This window comes from Macaca fascicularis, chromosome 1, assembly GCF_037993035.2.
Source record: "Macaca fascicularis isolate 582-1 chromosome 1, T2T-MFA8v1.1".
Classification (NCBI taxonomy): domain Eukaryota; kingdom Metazoa; phylum Chordata; class Mammalia; order Primates; family Cercopithecidae; genus Macaca; species Macaca fascicularis.
In genome coordinates, this window is record NC_088375.1 from 108,291,284 (window position 1) to 108,312,541 (window position 21,258).

At 42.4% G+C, this 21,258-nt stretch overlaps 1 protein-coding gene across 1 annotated transcript; it reads right to left on the reverse strand.

The window, feature by feature from the left end:
• Positions 1-502: 502 nt before the first annotated feature.
• Positions 503-1,146, reverse strand: SMCP (sperm mitochondria associated cysteine rich protein). The gene has a single exon (XM_045363221.3). The coding sequence runs from the start codon at positions 1,123-1,125 to the stop codon at positions 754-756; it is 372 nt and encodes a 123-aa protein (XP_045219156.1). The 5' UTR covers positions 1,126-1,146; the 3' UTR covers positions 503-753.
• Positions 1,147-21,258: the final 20,112 nt, after the last annotated feature.

Sequence of the window (21,258 nt, forward strand, 5' to 3'; positions counted from 1 at the left end):
ACACATGAGGAAATAGAGCCTCACAGACACTGAACCACTTGCTTTGGGATTGCTACTCTCTGACCGAAGAGCCAGTGCTGATGCTGGAAGATTTCGCTCTTTGCCTCCAGTCACTGTGCATTGCTGAGTCCTGGGTACTCTACCTCCATCTAAAATCTCTGGATGGGGGGTAGAATCACTCCAAGGGATTTACGTATTTTTGCTTGGTCTGGAGTACAATGTGGTACCCAGGACCCAGGGGAATTAGGGTTCTTGAACTTTGGGGGACCAATAATTTTTTTTTTTTTAATAAGGACTGAAGGGGTTCCTGGAATGCAGGACTTTCATTTTAAAAGCAAGATGAGTCAATCAACTAAGCTCCAGCTCAGCAGAGGCTTTGTTCTTCAGGATGCTAGTTCTTGCTCCTTGGACCTCCAGGACATGCCCATAATATTTTCTTGGGCTCTAGGCCAGGCTGGTGAGATGGTTTCACAGGTAAGTAAAGGAACAAAGGGAGGCAATGTTCTTTTTATTGCTCTTTTATTTCTGTGCTGTCTAAATGTCAGGATCACTAGGAAAGATGATTCCAGCTTCTTCATCCTCCCATTTCCAGATGGAGGCCTCCCTAGGGTAGGGAGCTATGATGGGAAATAGAAGCCTCTCGTTGGGTGGAAATGGTAGTCACTGTGAAAACTGCTCCTCTAAACATAGGTCTAGCCTGACTCTCAGTAATACCCCACCCTACAAAGTGAAAGGCATGGCCCCAGGGACAATCTATTTGTTTGACTTCTGCTCCCATTTGCTTGGACTGGACTTATTTTGTGGGCTATAGGGCTGCTGCTGGGTTTGAGAGCCCTTGTCCTGAGTTTGTGGTGAGTTGGGCTCAGACTCCACATTAAGCGGTGAGCATTCGGGCTTGGTCTCCAAACTACAGCACCTGGCCTTAATGCAGCAAGGGGGTTTTGGCTGGCAGCAGTGATTGTGTTTTGGCGGGCAGCATTGATTGCCTTTTGGCTGGCAGCACTGGTTCTGTTTTGGTGGGCAGCATTGATTGCCTTTTGGCTGGCTGCACTGGTTCTGTTTTGACGGGCAGCATTGATTGTCTTTTGCTGGGCAGCATTGACTGTGTTTTGGCTGGTCACACATCTTCTGGACACTTGGAGGTACTAGAAAAAGAAAAGAATATTCTCATCAGAAGGAAATCTGGGTGCCTGCTTTCATTTCCTCCTTTCTTAATACCCAAATACATCCATCTTCAGGATAATGACTCAGACCGGGGTTGAGAAAGCAGAACTGGATACCTCAGAGGGGCCAGCCAGCCCTGTAATTCTACCTTTGCATATGCCAGCATGTTTGTTCCTTACTAGGTAGTCATTTGCCAGATAAAGAATCAAAAGACCAGAATATGTAAGCAATGTGCCTAAGGTCTCTTAGCTAATGAGCAAACAGTGTGACCCTCCGTTGCCAGATCCTGGGTCAAGTGTCGGGCCCTTCACAAACATCAGCTAATGTAATGACCGCTACCTGCCTCAAGTAGACATTTTTAGTCCACTTCACATCATGCGAGGACCACTGAAGTTCAAAGATCCACCTCAGTTGCTTGTAAGTGGATTCAAGCCAAGCTCTATCCCACTCCAGAGCATGTGCTTGTTCTTGTCTCTAATGTGGCATCCAGGGACCCAGGTGCAATGGAACTCTTGTACTTAGAGTGACCAACTGTTACACCCTTCCCGAACGCATCATCTTGTCCCATGCACAGAGCGCTGTGGTGGTTACAGCGAGATGAAATGAAAAGTACAGTGCTTTTGGCATGGCAGGACCTGAGTTCTAGGGCTGGTTCTGCAACTCCCAAGCCTCAGGGCTTGGGCAGTTCTCTTCATCTCTCTGGGCTTGTATCTCTTCCTCTATAAAGGGGCAGTGGTGGGGATGAGGAAGGGGGAACTGGACCTTATAGGGATCCTCAAACTCAACCATTCAGCAGTTTTGTAATTTCCTCATTCTTCTAGGTATAGAGAAAATCCAAACAACTCTTGCTTTACTTCTATCTATCTACCTTCCTCCACCCAGGAAATCCAAGTTCTCCCAAGAAGGTCCCTGGGCCTTGGCCCCAGTATGCAGCCCCTGGGGAAGCCCCTATGTGGTTTCTGCCTTGTCCCTCCAATGGCACATGATGAGAGGATGAACACCACTGTTGTGGCCCCTGAGCAGAATAGAGGGTCTAGAAGTGGCCAGGAAACAGTAGGCAGTGAGCAGGTTGTTATCTAGCCTCCTCAGGGAAATGTGGAAGCATGGGAAATGAGCCTATACCCCCTCTGGGGACTCAGCTCACAAAGCCACAAACCCATGTGGGTGAGGCACCAGGCCTGTCAGAGCCCTGTCACCGGTGTGGGGGATGGGTGTGGGATTTGGATTGACAACTGCTGAAGTGAAGTTGCAACCACCTTCTGGCCTCTGGCATCCTCGGGATTGTGAGAAAAGCCTCTTGCCCAAACTAATTTTTTTTCTTTCTTTCTCTTTTCTTTGGAGGGAAGTACCATTACTGGACATGGAGCTTCACTCTTGTCGCCCAGGCTGGAGTGCAAGGGCGAGATCTTGGCTCACTGCAACCTCTGCCTCCCGGGTTCAAGTGATTCTCCTGCCTCAGCCTCTGGAGTACCGGGGATTACAGGCACCGGCCATCATGCCCAGCAAATTTTTGTATTTTTACAAAAATTTTTAGTAGAGATGGGATTTTTAGTAGAGATGGGATTTGACCGTGTTAGCCAGGCTGGTCTCAAACTCCTGACTTCAGGTGATCCGACCACCTCAGACTCCCAAAGTGCTGGGATTACAGGCGTTAGCCACTGCACCGGGCCCCAAACTAGTTTTTTAAACTGAACCAGTTACTGCTGTGGGCTTCCACTAAGCACACACTTGCCCATATCTCTGTGAGAATGTGTGTGTGTGTGTGTGTGTGTGTGTTTGTGTGCACACACGTGAATGCATGTAGGCATGTGTCCATGCATAATCATAAGTACATGGTGAGGAGAACTTGAGGTTTGTGATGATGGCTGTTTAGTTGGATCAAATTGATATTACTTGAACTTTCTCATGAGTCTTAACAGTTAGAGCCAGTGTGAATAGCTCCTAGCAGGGGCCAGCCTCCGTCCTAGCCGTCTCTCTCCTGCTGGACACTCCCTACTTGCCCTCCATCTGATCCGTACCTGCTGTCAAGATACTTCCCCCAAGTCCTGCTCAAACCCTCTCCCTGATGTTTAGAAAGCCACATCTCTTGTCTTGTCCTCTTCTTTTGTGTTCTGTAGATAGAGGGACTCCTGGGGACAGTAGCTACAAATCTCTCCTCACACTAAAGTCTTTCCGGGGGAGGACTGGGCATGGTGGCTCATGCCTGTAATCCTAGCACTTTGGGAGGCCAAGGCGGGTGGATCACCTGAGGTCAGGAGTTCGAGACCAGCCTGGCCAACTTGGTGAAACCCCATCTCTACGAAAAATACAAAAACTAGCTGGGCGTCGTGCCAGGTGCGTGTAATCCCAGCTACGCGGGAGGCTGAGGCAGGAGAATCACTTCAACCCAGGAGGCGGAGGTTACAGTGAGCCGAGATCGTGCCATTGCACTCCAACCTTGGCAACAAAAGCGAAGCTCCATCTCAAAAAATGAAATGAAATGAAATGAAATGAAATGAAATGAAATAAAATAAATTAAAATAGAAAAATGAATTATTTCTGGGGGTTACCCCATGATAATGATATGGTTTGGGTCTGTGTCCCTGCCCAAATCTCATCTTGAATTGTAATCCCGACATGTGGAGCGAGGGACCTATAATCCCCACATGTTGAGGGAGGGAGGTGATTGAACCACTGTGGCAGTTTCCCCCATGCTGTTCTCATGATAGTGAGTTCTCACAAGATCTGATGGTTTTATAAGTTCTGACATTTCCCCTGCTCTTACTTCTGTCTCCCACCACCAAATGAAGAAGGTCCTTCCCCTTTGCCTTCTGCCATGATTGTAAGTTTCCTGAGGCCTCCTCAGACATGTGGAACTGTGAGTCAATTAAACTTCTTTCCTTTATAAATGATCCAGTCTTGGGTAGTATCTTTAGAGCAGTGTGGAGAAGGACTAATCCACTCCAGTAGGACAAAAATCTATATCATCCTTTCCTGAAGGTGTGCGTGATTCTCCAGTCAGGTGGTTGCTAAAGGATGCCTGTCAGACGACCTACTTTGCTATCTGAATCACCCCTGTGACTTATAGAAGACCCAGGGCTGTGGCTGTCCTGAATGATAGGTGACATGCTCTTAGACTCAACCCTTTTTTATCTGGGGATTCACCTAAATCCAGTTCGTAGTGTAAAAACTGGGTCCCATTGAGCCAGGTGTGGCCGACACCTCCACCCACTAGTAACAGTAACTTTCAGACTCACACGTTGGACGCAGCCCCAGCCGGCCTCTCTTCACTTTCACTTTCTGAACCATTGGAGCCTCATCTCAGGGTTTCTCTGTGGGAAGGAGGTCCCTGGCATGTGCGTGAGAAGGCTTGGGCATATGCCAGGGCCCTCCTTCTTACAGAGAAAGCCCAAGACTTTCTCTGGGAAGAAGGGGAGCACAGTGCTACCTCCTATAAGGACCCCTATGTTTGAATATTCTGAACTACAGCATTAGGGTGAGAGACAATTGAGAAGGAAGAGTTATCTCTTAAGGCCCTGCCACCTGGTCTAAACCCTTCATGATCCTAAGTCTCTGGCTATACGGTTGCAGCCTGAACTGGGTCAAGGGCAGTTCCCACCTAAAAAAGGAAGAGTGACTTGGATTAGGATGTTGACTTTAATTTAGTCACAATTCTATCCCTGCCAGTTATTCTAGGATTCATCCTATCTTTCATGGAAAAGGCTCCTGCTTCCATTTAAGAGAAAGACACTGGAGCAAGACTCCTAAAGGATGGGCGTGGGGACAAGTCACCCCGTTGCTCCTTCTAGGTCAGAGGAAGCTGCAAAGAGGCTGAGGTGGCAGATGCAGGCCCTGCAATGCCTTGACTTGCCTGAGAGGGAACGGGAAGGAGAGAGGTGAGCAATGGAGAGGTACACCAAAAATGGAAATAAGACACAGACAGACCAGCATAAAAACAGGGAAGAGGTGAAAGAGTACAGGGCCATGTTCTCTACCACCTTTGTAGTGTTCAAAGCTGTTTGACAGGAAGTGTGTGTGTCCACATGCGCACACAAGCATACACCTGGTTGCCCCTGCAGCTGTACAGGGGTGAGTTTGAGTGTGTGGGTGTATGCAGGGAGCCCAGTATTTGTCCCTGTCTCCTTGTTGTTTGAATCTGCTCCCTTAGGGGTCAGACCTAAGACTAGGTTTTGCGAGGGATGAGGAAGGAGTGAGCCTCTTCTGTTTTTATTTTCTGTTGTTTCTCTCTGTGTTTATTTTTGCCTTTTACTATTTTTTCTCTCTGCCTTTCTATCATTCTCTGGTCTTCATCCTGTCTCTATATTTCTGTCTTTTGTCTCCGGTTTACCTTTCTCTATTCTGAAGGTCAGTGCCCTGAACTGACCAAAGTGCAGAGTCTCATCACCACGTGGAAGTCCAGTTTGTTAGGGTCCATCCTTACAAGTCCAGGCTGAGCTGTTTCTACAGAAGCAATTCTCATTCCGGTGACCAGAGATGCAGAGGCATCAGAGGGCACCTGGAGCCCGGGTCCAGGGGCTTGCCTCACTAGTCCCACCAACATCTCCACTCCAAGCATGTCCCCCATAGTCAGGTCCTGGGAACAGGTCCTGAATATGGAGGTTGTGCCATATCAGAGAAGGAGAGCAGGTTAGAAACCAGTCTTGTTGACTATAGCATAAGGAGGGCAACATCAAGTCCTTCTGCAGCTTCACCCCCATGGATGCAGGTCCTGCCCCTCTGAGCCAATGCTGTCTCCACTGTCTTCCTTCTGCCTAGTGAATATTATCTATTTCCTCCACTTTCAGAACGCTAGCTCCTGTACAATAAATGTGCCTCCTGACCACTCTGCCTCCTGCAAGAGTTTCTTCTTAAGATTCTCTCCTTGGCCAGGCTCAGTGGCTCACACCTGTAGTCCCAGAACTTTGGGAGGCCAAAGCAGGTGAATCTCTTGAGGTCAGGAATTTGAGATCAGCCTGGCCAACATGGTGAAACTCCATCTCTACTAAAACTACAAAAATTAGCTCGGCATGGTGGCATGCACCTGTAATACTAGCTACTTGGGAGGCTGAGGCAAGAGAATCGCTTGAATCTGGCAGGCGGAGGTTGCAGTGAGTCGAGACTGCACCACTGCACTCCAGCCTGGGAGACAGAATGAGATTCCATCTCAATAAGTAAATAAATAAAAATTAAAATAAATAAATATATAAATATTCTCTCCATGCTCCGTTTCCCCTCCTTCCCAACCAAGCTCTGCATAGCCTGCCTCAGGAAATCTGCCTGATCACATCAAACACCTGTGGCCCAGGGCCAGGGCCATCTTCCTAGCTTTTCTTATTGCTCTATTCAGTGAGGATTAATACAGAGCCCAAACCACCAGGAGGGCCCTGGCAAGGTGCCTTCTGTCTGACGTCTGCCCACCGGCCCAGTCTCATGTCCACCCACTGTTCTCTCAGGCACCAGACTGGCTCAGAGCAGACACCTGCTGAATTTTCTCACCTCTTTCCGGGTTTTTGAACGTGCTCTTCCCCAGCTTGAACCACCCTTCCTGGGTCCCTGTCCCCACATGCTCACTGAATATCATTCAAACCTGAAGTCTCTGCTTACACATCACTCCTCAAGGAAAACTTCCTTAACCCATAGCCTCTGTCTCCCTGATAGGCTTTCTTGGATCCCCTGTACTTCTCATTACATTTTTATAGTGGTTATTATTTCCCTAATTGTCTGACTTCTGTGGTCCGTTAGCTCCATGAGCACAGATATCCTCACTATCCCCACCCCCAGAGGCTCCAGTGACTTCCTATTGTTTTTTTTTTTGAGATGGAGTTTCGCTCTGTTGCCCAGGCTGGAGTGTAGTGGCTCGATCTCCACTCACTGTGATGAGCTCTGCCTCCAGGGTTCACACTATTCTCCTGCCTCAGCCTCCTGAGTATCTGGGACTACAGGTGCCTGCCACCATGCCCAACTACTTTTTTTTGTATTTTTAGGAGAGATGGGGTTTCACCGTGTTAGTCAGGATGCAGTGGCTTCCTCTTAAATGGAAGCAGGAGCCTTTTCCTGAAATATAGGATGAATCCTGGAATCCTCTCATCCAGCACACTGAATGGCATTGCATGGGCCTCAGTAAGTAAATATATAATGAATGAACACATTAAAAAGCCATGCAGAGAGGGCCCAAAAGATAAGGTTTCTGTGTTACCTGGTCTGGCCACACACTTCTCAATTCACAATTTCCATGCTTGACTTCTGATGACTGATTCCAGTAGATATTATTGATCTTCCTCAGCAGCCTAGTGAGTCCATGACTATCAGAAGCCAAAGTCTTCTGAACCAGATTGGTTCCCTCCCCTGCTAATACCAAGATTCTAAGCCTCTATGACATCATAATCCTCTCCCCAGGACTCTATGCCTAGCTCACTCACTAGCGCCCTCTGCCTGCTGGAGAGTCTGACTCTTCTCGGTTTCTTTCCTGAAAGATACAAAGTTCCCTAGCTAACCCATAAGCATGCAATGACCTAAAACACAAATCTGTATTGAGTGTCTCCTATCTACCAGGCTGTGTCCTAAAAAGTGAAGTGTAGCTCAATGGAATGTAGTTTCCATTCTCAAAGAACCAATTCAATATGGAGGCAAGTCAATAGCCAATAATACCATGTAATAATAATGATGGTAGGATAAGCACAGGGGTCAGGTTTGGGGGTCAGATATGCTTCCTGGAGGGAGTGATATTTAAGCTGAGACTTGGAAATTGGAAATAGGAAGGGGGTGTCTGGGAGACATTTTCAGATCCAGAAATGTGAAAGTATAAGCTATTTGGTGGAAAAGCTCAGTGCGGCTGGAGCAGAGTGGGGAGTAAGGAGAAGGGGGAGACTCACCTACCTAGGTAGGTAAGGCTGTGTTGGTGAGGACTCTTTATGCCATAAAGAAAATAGTTTGGACTTTATCCTGAGGACAATGGGAAGCACCGAAACGTTTTAAACAGGGGAGAAACTGGGATGCCTTAGGGGCAAGGACCCTATTTTATTCACTTTGATATTCCCAGTGTCTGGCTGAGCAATTGGCACATAAAAGATTCCGAAACTGAATCAATTCAATAGTGAATTGACTAACATGGTGAGAAGAGAGAAGCATTTCATTATGTTTGTTCTTTTCCTTTATTCCTCTAGCATGGACATTTAAGGACATTTAAGGACAGTGACTAGGAAATTCTCTTCTCCTGGGAAGCATGCCTGCCATAAACACTTGTAGGACACCAGGCAAGAGCCTAAACAGAGGCTTCTGACCCCTGTGGTTCACCCCTTGTTCTCTTCCTACTCCCTGGCTTCGTCCTGTGCCATGAGGGACCTTGGGTGTGCATGAGTGTAAGTATCCTAGCCCATACCATCCATGTTCTTTTCACACACGGATCTCTCAAACTGCCCCTCTCTTGGTTATTGAGACCTAGAAGTGAGCACAGTGTTGGTTGTTTGAGTCTTCAGGAGGATGGACACATAAAGATGATCTCAGGGCCATTTGACAGAGATTTATGGGATCCTGGATAGTGGGTATGAGGGAGACAGCAGCTCTGGGCCTATACACTGAAATATCAAATTATCGTATGGCCAGGGTCATGGCTGGAAGAGAACCAGAGAAGGACTCTTTTAAAGTGTGAAGTCCAGGACAGAACTACCTCGGCCAAAGGGTAGCACTCCTGGGAAGTATATGAATTGAATTGTGCTTTTCATTCTATAATATACTATTCAAGTACTTCTCTTTCACTTGCCTTCTTCAGGTCTTCATGCTTATAGTTATTTCCAAAATTTATTCTCAGTAAAATGTCTGCTCTCATTCACATCTCCCCAAGTGTCTAACATTGTAGTTGGGACCAAAGCCTTAATCTATAAGAATTAAGTTATTTCTAGGAAGAGTACAGAGAGGGAGAGAGGGGTAGAGTGAGAGAGACAGAGAGGTGGAAATGGCCAACAAACCTATTAAGAAATGCTTATTCATAACTAAAGGAATGCAAACCAGAAGATCAATGAGACACTGGCTTTTCCATGACAGTCCAGTAACAAACATGAAATTTTGATCACATTAATCGTTAATGAATATGTTGAGAAACCAGTATTTTCATATTCCGTTAATGAGATTTCATTTTATAATCATGTAATAGGATAGTATATAGCTAATAAAAGCATAGAGTCCGCTTGTAGATGATGCTATGAAAAATTCTCCCAACCATGTAATCAAAGAAAGCAATCCAGTAAACAATGTTAGTGTATCCCTTGTCTTATAAAAAATAATGTATATATAAAGATATATATATCTTATATATATAAGATAAATATATATGTTAGTATATGTTAGTATACATAATATTTTCCTAGAAGAATCACATATACATTTTCCTAGAAGAATCACATACACATTTTCCTAGAAGAATCACATACACATTTTCCTAGAAGGATCACATACACATAAACTATTTGAATTTTAACCATGACGCGTGTTAGTTAATTAAAATTAAGCTAATGAAGGCTATCTAGGAGGTGAGGATAGGTATACTTTCTGCTCACCATTTAAGTTCTAGTTCCAACACACTGTATGGAACATCGTAGGTACTAAATCCACATTTAGTCAATAAACGCATGGAAGAATAATTTAACTAGTACATTAACTTGGAACTCTGTGTGTTCCTGTTCTTCTGCCTGACTACTTCCTGCTGGAGTCCTCGGCTCTCTTTCCTTCTCCACCAACACTTATTTTCTTGGTTGGAGCATTCAGTCTCCTGACCATAAAGGCCATCTATATGTCAGTGATGATGATGTCTACTTTGTTAATAACAGCTCAGACATCTCTCCAGAACTTCAGACTTTCGTATCCAACTGCTTATTTAATATTCTCACATGGATATCTTTACACAGTCCTGTTTTGTTTTCCTCTGGTGGTACTTTTCAAATATAATATAATAGACATATAATATAAAGACCAGTATCTCATAGCACTAAAATAAGCTAATTTTTATTTATTGTAGTTTTATGTATTGTCTTCTCTCATTAGAATGTCATTGCCAAAAAGGCAAATGCTGCTTACTGATATATCTCAGGCTCTCAGACAGAACAGTTCTTAACACATAGTAAATACTCAAAAAATATTAGTTGAATGCATGAATGGTGATTGTTGGTCTTTTTTTTCTAATCAGTTTGTCTGCCAATAACTTCTAACTGTTTGTCCAAATTGGGGAACCCATTTCCTAAGGCTGTTTTCAATGCATCATTCAAACTAGCAGAATGTGTCCTGTGGCAGCCCCACTCCTACCTCCTTAGGTTTCTCTGCCTCTGTTATCAAAAGTGGGGAAGACTATGACCATCTTTCTTTGCTGCATGGGCTATGTTAATTGATGGTGAGAAAAGTCGAGGCCGGTTTGCAGGAATTTGCTGATGTAATGATGTAATTAGCTCCAGTAATGGAGTGAGTCTTTATGGTGCTGTCTTCCTGGGTTCTAGCATTTGAGGCTCTGCTTCCTGTAGGTCTCCTTTAATGTGATTTTTTTTTTAACTTTTTTTTTTTTTTTTTTTTTTTTGAGACAGAGTCTTATCCTGTTGCCTAGGCTGTAGTGTAGTGGTGTGATCTTGCCTCACTGCAGCCTCGACCTCCTGGGCTCAAGTGATCCTTCCACCTCAGTCTCCCAAGTAGCTGGGACTATAGGCGCATGCCACTACACCTGGCTAATTTTTGTATCTTTTGTAGAGACGGGGTTTTGTCACGTTACCCAGGCTGGTCTTGAACTTCTGAGCTCAGGAGATCCTCCTGCCTAGGCCTTCCAAAGTGCTGGGATTACAGGCATGCACCACGGTGCCTGGCCCTTCTCCTTTAATATTATTAATACTGATCATTATTACACATTTACTTGGGCCTAAAATCAGAAGTTACAAAGGATACACAGTGAAATCCCCCACGTGCGACTCAGATATTTCAGTTAACAGAGATCAATTTCTGAAATATCCTTTCAGGGATATTTTATGCACAAAAACCCCAAACAAACATGTATATTTTTTCTTCTTTTAACGAAATAAGAGTAACTCCACATCGTTTTGCTCATTGCTTTTTTCACAATAGCATCTGTTGGAGATCATTCCATTTCAGTACATTAAGAGTTTCTCCCTTTGTTTCCCAGTCTGGATAATAACCTATGTATATACAGAAGTTCCCAATTTTGGCCCTTGCAAACAATGCTGCAGTGAACACATTATTTATACATCATTCCTCAGGAGGAGATAGAATATATTTATTTAAGTGCAATTGCTGACTCAGAGGCTACTTTTGTAATTTGATCAGTATTTCCAGTTTCTTCCATATGAGTTTCACTGATTTATTTCACTCCCTACAATGTATAAGACTGCAATTTTCCCCCATAAATTCATCAAAATGATGTATTTTTAAATTAATTGTTCTTGGCCCATCTGGTAGGTTAAAAACGGGATCGCAAAGTAGTTTTGAATTTCTCTTAGTAACTAAGCTGAACTATATTTTATTACATTTAGTAAACCACAACATCCATTTTCTGGGAACTGCCTGATGTTATAACTTACCTAATACTTAACCGTATTCTTGATGATTTTATTACTGATTTGTAGCACTTATACGATATTGGAGAAATTAAGTTATTTTTGTGCTATGAGAAACTAAATTTCTTCCGCTGTGTTTTTTGACCTTTGACTTTATTATATTTCAACCATATAGAAAATGTTAATTATGTAAACACATTTAAAAATTTTTTATTTTATAGTTCTTGTTTGTTGTATTATAAAACTGATCCCCATTTTGAAAGTGTAGAGGAATACTCCCAGATTTTCTTAAGAGTTAACTTTTAATGTTTTAACCCTTTAAGAACTCTTTTTTTAAATTAATGGCTTCCCAGTTGTAGCAACATTATTTATTGATTAATTGATGATTTTTCACAGATTTGAGGGTGTGCTTATCATATATTAGCTTCTTCTGTATATTTTTTCCCAGCTCTGAACTTGTTATCATGCTCTATTGATCTGTCTGTATATTCATGGTCCAGAACAAACTGTTTAACTATAATAGCTTTAGAATATATTGTAAATCTAGTAGAACTAGCTCCTACACATTAATTTTATTTTTAAGAATTGTCCTGGATATTTTTATATTTATTCATTCGTGTGTATTATTTTAATGTGGTTTTGTTGAACTGTAATATACATGCATTGAGAATACAGCCCAATGCATTTCAACCAATGCATTTAAACAAAGTAAAACATCTGTGTGACACCCACCTAAACCAGGAAATAGAATGACAACCCTCTGCACAACTTCTCCACCACAGAGTTCTAGGAACTGAATTAGCAAGGGCAAGACTGGCAGAGTTAGAGCTATCTCTGGCAATGAAAGCAGAAAGGCTCTGAAGTTGAGCTTTCTCTTGGTCAGGTTTTAGTGAACTTCTACAAAGGGGTGCACGCTGTCTCTTTGTCAGACTCAGACCCTCCTTCCATTTATGGTCTGGTTGTCCCTGCGTCTGCTTGGCTTTTGCCCACTGAAGTGAATAGGATTCATCTCCGATGCTTCCAGAAGTGCTGCCTTGCTTCCCACATCTGTCGCGGTCCCTTTCCATGGGCCTTAGGCCTGAGGAACACTTGTTTTCCCAGGAGCCGACCCTTCAGGGTAAGGATTTAAAATCAGAGATTGTGTCTCTGCCGAGGCACCTTTGTGTTCAATGTGGGCAATTGCCACATTCTCAATATTGTATGAAGACTGACCTGACTAGCAAACTTTGCTATTTTACAGAACTGTCACTGAATAATCTAAGGAAAAACAAAGATGCTTGCTTTCAGGCAAGTCTCCTGGCTGCTCTCCTTGCCTGCTCTGATTGCTGTCCCTAAGTCATGCATCTATTCTCGAGCCACCCTGGGCCCATCTAGTAAGTTCTTTACCTCTGGGGCCAGTCGCCACCAAGATGAGAACAAGTACAGAGCCATCTCGGGTCCTCAATATTCTGAACAATCTGTAAATAATTTCTGAATTTGCATTAGCTTCTTGTGGTCTGTAAAAAACCTGAAACAGGGTAGCTAGGTGACCAGCAGTATCTCCTGTGTCCCACCAGGTGAACTGGAACGAAAATTAAAGCTGCAGGCTTCAACTAAGCCCTCAACTGTCCTCCTTTGGGATCTGGGAGTAGGTCCTCTCTGTCATGCTTCTGCCTTCAGGAGGTTGAAATATCACTGCCTTTTCCTAACTGCACTCTACATCTTGGATCCCAACTTCAATTAGAAAGAACTGTTATTGGAGGTAACTGTGGTCCTCTCTTTTTTCTCCTCAGGCCTGATCAAGGTGATCAGTATAAGAATACCCAGCAAGGCGATGAGTATAAGAATTTTCAGGTAATTCCTGACTGCACATCGCTGCTGCAAAGTCTGGGTGAAGGCTTGGCTTTGCTGCCTCCTGGTGGAAAATAGAGCCATCCGCAAAAGTCCTGAGCAATGGCTCCTCTTTAGTTGATTTATCTTACATATGAATTCCAAAAGTCTCCATGGTACTGTGTATGTGAGAGTGAGTGTGTGTGTGTGTGTGTGTGTGAGAGAGAGAGAGAGATAATCAGCGTGCCAGTTACCAATTTATTATCTCTCAGCTCCAAACACACCCTTGGATTTGTGCTCTGGGATAAACAATGTAATCTCTTGAATCCTTTCTCCATTAAAGTGAGAACAATGCTAAACTTTCTCCATAGGGGGCGCTGGAGGGACACTGCAGTTGGAAGGGGCAGGTGGGGGCAGTGTGTGGCCGTCCGGTGGCGCCTGCCACAAAGGCGGAGAATGAGATCCCTCTGCCTCCTTGCAGCCTTGGCTTGAGAATGACCTTTTCACAGCCTTCTCAGCCTGAAACCAAAGCCCCTCCACGGCCTGAGCTACCCATGGTCAGCTGTATGGAGGTGGGGCAGGGGCAGTCCACACAGAGCTGTGGCCCCCTTTGCAAGTTTCCTTGCTGCCCATGTGCTCTGAAGGTAAGCCTGAACTCCCACTGCATATGCAAGCCACATGGTTCCCGATGTCAGCCTTGCCCTGCATTGGGAAGGTGACCTATTGCTTGCCCCTTTATGGAGGGTTTAACTCCAGACCCACCCCATCTAGCTAAAGCAGAGCACTTCTCTGCTGACTGGTGGCTGAAGCACACCTTTCCCAATAGGTATGAACCCCTTCTACTTTTGTCCTTCTTTGGGTACCCTCCTTGAGCCTTTTTCTTATATCTTATAGTTTAGTCTTTCTTTTATTACTGTTACTAATTCTTATCTTAAATTCCGTCTGTCTAACTTACTCCATCGTTTTTGTCTCCTGATTGGACTTGCTGCTACAGTGGAATAGCTTAGACTAAAAGTTTAGTTCTTTAATTTACCAGCTCTGCAACTTTGAACACATTTCTTAACTTCAGATTCTTGGTCTATAAAAAGAGGAGGGACACAGTACTTTCTTATGCAGTCGTTGTAAGGATTAAATGAGATAGAACATATTAAGTTCCTTGAAGACCTGGTACAGAGTTGGCAAGCAGTTACATAGGGCCAACTCAGGACAGAGAGAAAGGGAGGAAAGAAAAAGGGTCAAGAAAATGCCAGAGAGAACAAAAAGTAGCAAGAAATGGGAGCACAGACACACGAAACAAAATCCAAGAAATCGGTAGGCAGTAAGATTAGTAGGCAAGAGATCCATCGGTCTTCTAATTTATTGAAAATAAACATTTTATACAGTACAATTTAGGAAAAAATTCAAATATGTTACCTTATTTAACCTTCAAAATAGATCAACTTAGTGTCTCTTGACTTTGTTGATGATGTTTCCATTTTCAAATGTCTAAGATGAGGCTTGGAGAGGTGTTCCAAGCCACACTGCTGGTTTGTAGATTGGAGGGCCTCATCTCCCCGTGGATCCTGTGGTCTTCCCGTTATTGCCCTCTTGTGGTCTGGCGTATAACAGCACCTGATACTATACAAACCAGATTGCTGGCCCCCAAGCCCTGCAGAGGGTTTAGCTCTGGTAATTCTGCTCTGTTTTCATTTAAGCCAACTTTGGCCCCCAAAGAAGACTATACATGACACGGGAAGGTGTCCACCATGACTCAAAGTAGTATTTATAATTATTGTCCCAAGTTTTAAAATTTTTATTTTTTGTTTTCTGTTACATTGTACTTAAAATTTATATAGTAATATGTGTAGATAATTCATTAATAAATGAAAGTACACACATTGCTTACTAATAGAGGCTTGAATAACATTGCTCTAGAACCACATTTCCCAAAATTAATTGAACACAATATATGTCATATTTTAAATTTAATAATGAAATAATACTTTTAACTTTGTTCGAGAAATACAGATAAGGGCCCCTTTGTATTATGGTTGAGAAAAAAATGCAAAGGTCTCACAAATTCATTTTCTTAGTAACACACCAAAGCAGAATACATTTGTGTAGTAAAGTTAATCACATTTACTAATGTTGAATAGCATCTCAAGTATATGCTGATATTGAAAAATAAGATAAATTGCATTGATGGGTTTTTCCCAACCATTAGACAATATACATCAAGGCAAGGATGATGTATGCGAATTCATGCCCAAGTTAAAGGTGATGGGCTCCCAGGTGAGATAATTTGTCAGTGACTTTCTGGCCTTCTCTGATTAAGCATATTATTTTCTTAAATGCAGATTATATGCTAAGAATAAAATTAGTATGTGTTATCTTTATCACAATGATACTTATATAGTTTACAACATTTGTGAAGATAATTATCACTTGCAATTATTATTTTCACTGAACACCTATTAACAAAGCATGGAATCTCTAATAGTCTCTGCGAGCCTTCATATAGTTTAACAACTGCAACCATTTGTCTAATAGAAACTTACATTGAGACCACTATACATAAAACAGACAAGAGCTCATTTATTTATTTAAATTTATCTTTTACATTAAAATTTATATCAGTTAGTTAATTAAGAAAAATTGGGTTATTTTGATGAACATACAAAACTCAATTCATGAAATATAGATGATAGTTGCAGTACTATTAATTAGTCTCTGCATCTACTGTTTTTCTGTATTTTTTCTTTCTGGTTAGGCAGTACTGGTAAAATAATAGTTACTTTGCAAATGGTCCTTGGGGCCTCTGCTTGGAGCTGTCCGGATTGTGCACTCCACAACCCGGGGAGCACCAGTCATAGCAACTGCTATTAGACAGTTGTCAGGATTTGTTTCTTGCTTTATTTTGGTTTTCAACAGCTTACTTTACAATTTCAGCATATTTTTCTATTAGATTAAACTCAATATTTGAAAAAAATAGTTATAAAGGATTTGGAGGCAATCAGCAGAAATGTCTAAGAACTGTTCACATTCCTTGACTGAAAAGTGTTTAATGACAAAAGAATTTTAAAAAAACAACTATGACAGATAATATAAGTGTTGAATAGAGAAATATTTGATATGCTATGACTTGATGAGACATATGACATTATATAAGGCTATGTAATGTATTACTTGCACATCTATAATGTGAGACAATCCTTGATGCTATTCTTAACATTTTAGGATTCCTCAGCCCTTGACTGCAACCTTTTAAAAGCAATCCAGCCACAGCCAGTAGGAATGGAGGTGGTGAGGAATGGGAGTGGGGGTGGGAGTGGACAGGACTCTGCTCACCCTCCTGGATCCTCCTCAGCACTCACAGCCTGCTCCCTCATTCTGCCTTGATGACACTCAGCACTATCTGGTCATACCTTCTGCCTGTTTGTCTCAGTCACAGCAGAAGCTCAGGACTCCCAAATTGCCTGCCATCACCAGCATTCCTCCCTTCCCCAGAGGTCTGCACAGTCCCCGGTGGGACTCCATCTTCCATCCTTCGCCAGCACCTCAAACCCTCCACAGGCTCTCAAGACTCAAGGCTGTACATCGAAAAAATGCACTGTATCAACCAACTCTTCTCACAAAGCCACCTCCACCTTCTTGCTGTAAGTGGAAACTGGGTTCTGCATAGTCCTCTCACGGTCTGACTATTTTCTTCTTACCCAGGCCTTTGTACTCACTGGGCCAAGGAATGGGCTAGGCATTCGTTACACCAACCACTGCTCCTCTTCATTGCAAATCCCCAGGTAAGTATCTGATGCTCTGCTCACTATTGCTCTATCCAAGACTTTCTGTCATGGTCTTTGGTGATTTTAATATCCACAAAAATGATTCCTGTAATAATTTACTTCATAATTCTTTGAACTGTGCACCTCTAACAGGTTTGTCTTTCATCCTAACATTCATCTACTCCCATGTCATACCAGCCTAGACCAGTCATTATTAACAACTACAACCCTTCTGTAAAATGAGTTTCAAATAATCCTTTTCCCAAACCTAACCTCCTGTGTTTCCAACTTACTTTCCCTGGTATCCCACTCTGAGAAGTTTTTCAATATGCTGGGAACTACAATTCACTGATATCGTAATGTTTTCTCTGGCCAATATCTTCTTCATGTCTTCATTTCTCTTCTTATCCATATAAGCTCCATGAACTATCATTAAGATCATGCACTTGCATAATCCATGTCTCTCTTGCCCTTCTGTCTCTCTCCTCGAATTTCCAACATTTCTGTCTCTTTTGTCCCTTTCAATGATGAGCATACTCATTATGTTACTGAGAAAATAGAAGTAATTATGAGAGAACATCCATATAGTCTTGTCTACTCATCTACTTTTCTACTGTGGTTTCTCTTACTAACATGTGTGACCCGCACGTGCTCCTATCTGGGGACAACCCTCCATTGGTGACCTGGATTCCATCCCTCTCATCTATGCAAGCGTATCATATCAGCAATTCTCCCTTCTTCATCCCTCATAATTGTCTTTTCTCTCTATACTGGATTGTTTCATCAGCACATAAAACATTATATTTTCCATCTAAAAAATACGTATAATGCTCATCTTCAAAAAAAAAAATCAGTCTCTGTCTCTCTCTCTTCTCTCTCCCTAGATCTCACAACCACTTCAAGTCAACACTCAATTATCTATATTTTTAAAGCATGACATTCCTCAAAAGTTATTTTTTTAAGAAATTATTGGTACTCCTTGTCTCCAATCCTGCTTTAAACCTCGTCAGCCAAGCTTTTGTCACACCAGTTTGCCCAAAATGCTCTTGTCCAGGTCACTGATGATCTGCTTGTTGCCAGATATAATGGATGTGATTGACACCACCAGCAGCACATGACTGGCATAATCATGTAGTGATCAGTGAGGAAGGAGGCCATCTATCCACGCCAGAATAGGGGCAGAGCAGTCAAGTGAAGAGAGTACTGCAAGACAGATGGCCTCCTTCCTCACTAATCACTACCCCCCAACTTTCTTTGATGGTTACTTCTCATATCTTTGATTTCCAGATATTGGAGTGACCCAGGGCTCAGTCATTGTATGTCCTCTCTTCTCTATCTGTATTTCCTCTCTAGGTGATATCATCCTGTCTCAAACATATGCTGATAATTCTCAAACTTCTCTCTCCAGACTTAAGTACCCAAGTTTGTCTCTCAAAGTTCCTACTTGGGTAGGAAATAGGTATTTCACATGTAAAACAAAACTTCCCTCTTGCCTCAAAAAACACTCATTACTCCTAAAATCTTCATCTCTTAAAATGCAACTGTATCCTTCCCATTGCCCAGATGAAAGCAATCCTTGAGCCCTTTTTTTCTTATAGACACATATATCCTGTCTTCGAAATGTATCTAGAATCTGAAAATTTCTTCCACCACTAATTCCCTGGTCCCAGCCACCATTAGCTCTTGCCTTGACTATTGTGGGTGCCTCCTATGTGGTTACCCTGGTCTGCACTTAAATTCTAGTCTTTCCTCAACAAAGCAGAAGGGGAGGTAGCCAAAGGTAGGTTAACAGATGCAAAGCAGGCCTCGATAAGAGCAATAAATTCCCGTGTCCTAGCACTATAGAGTGACTATAATTCATAATTTCCTGTATATTTTCAATAGCTAGAAGAGGATTTTGAATGTTCCCAACACAAGGAAATGATACATGTTTGAGGTGATGGATATGCTAATTACCCTGATTTGATCATTACACATTGTGTACATGTATTAAATTATTACACTGCACCTCATACATAGGTACAATTATTATGTTTCAATTAAAAGTAATAAAAGTGAAAAACCCATAGCTTAAGTAGTGGCATACCTCTGCTCCAAACCCTCCAATGCATACCCATGTCATCCATAGTAAAAATTCAAATCCCATAAGATCCTCATAGATTGAATCCAAGTTATCCTTGTAATCCAGGCAGTCACTCCCTCCTTCCAGGCACACTGACCATTTTGCTGTGCCTCCCAAGCAGCTTGCAAAATCCTGACTGAGTTTTGTGCTCCTGGTGCTCTCTGCCTAACAGTGCTCTTTCTCCAAATATCCATGTGATTTGCCTTTTTTTTTTTTTTTTTTTGAGACGGAGTCTCGCTCTGTCGCCTAGGCTGGAGTGCAGTGGCACGATCTCGGCTCACCGCAAATTCCTTCTCCCGGGTTCACGCCATTCTCCTGCCTCAGCTTCCCGAGTAGCTGGGACTACAGGCGCCCGCCACCGCGCCCGCCACCACGCCCGGCTAATTTTTTGTATTTTTAGTAGAGACAGGGTTTCACTGTGTTAGCCAGGATGGTCTCGATCTCCTGAGTTCGTGATCCGCCCGCCTCGGCCTCCCAAAGTGCTGAGATTACAGGAGTGAGCCACTGCGCCCGAGCGGTGATTTGCTTCTTTACTTCCTACAAAAGATTGCTTTATCACACAAGCCTTCCCTAACCACCCTGTATAAAATGGCAGGCCTGCACCCACACTGTCTGTTCCCCCAGACTTCATTTATTTCTTTTCCATACTGTTTAGTACCAGGTAATACATTACATATTTAGCCATTGTGTAGTTATTATCTGCTGCCTCCATGAAACTGTAAACTGCATGAGAGTAGGAACTGTTTTTGTTTATAGCCATATCCTCTGCTCTCGGATCAATGCCTAGCACATAAAAAGCGCTTGATAAACAATTGTTTAAAGAATTAATAGTGATTAAGTGTTTCAAAAAGCTGAATTTATTTTCTGTGTTGAGTCAGTTTTCATTTGATTGTTTACACTTTATCTGCTGCTTTAAATATATTGACCTTGCAATACTGCACATGACAAGCTTTTTCAGTTTATTAAATCAGCAAACATTTCCAGCTGTTGTAACTACAATAGGTTTATGTGGTATTTATCAACATAATGATGTTTATCAACAAAAAAATGGTTATTTCTTATCTCATTTGAAATATCTTTGCCAGGAGGTTGTCCCTTATTTCTAGTGACCAGGACTTATCCCATGTCTTCTCATTTCATACAAATAACACTGAAAATCTGGAAATTTAAAGCCAATTTTTATGAATAGTTTTGTTAGACATCATTTTGCACTATATTTGCAGCTTCTTAAATTCATTTATTTTTCATGCAACACACAATTACTTAAGCACATATTAGCAATAATGTCTATATAAAACGTAATTTCTACAATTTTTCTTGTCTTTGCTTTTTGCAATGTCAGTATAAACATTCCATTGTGCTGATTCATTCAATAATATGCTAAAAAGCTGATCTCAATATTTAAAGTTTTCTTCCATTGCTCAGGTGTCAGTCAGCTTTCCATTGACTTGCTTGCACATATTATACCAAAATAAGCAAAATGGAAATATTCTCAACAGGCATACTCCTGTTCAGTTTTATTATAAATATCTCATGATCTCAACCTTAGAATAATTCATGAAGTGAGGTTGTTATCATGCTGCAGTCTTTCTGAAGTTCTTTATCAGCAAATGCTCCTAACTGTACTTCTAAATCAGCTGCTCATCTAACATCCTTTTTACAGTATCAATACCATGTCATTTTTAACAGGCTTTTTTTCTAGTAGTAGAGTCATGTGTTACTTAAGGACAGGGATACATTTTGAGAAATGTATCTTTAGGTGATTTCTTGCGTGAACATCATAGAGCATAGTTCCACAAACCTAGATGGTCTAGTCTACTACACACCTAGGCTGTATGGTCTGGCTTATTGTTCATAGGCTATAAGCCTGTACAGCATGTTA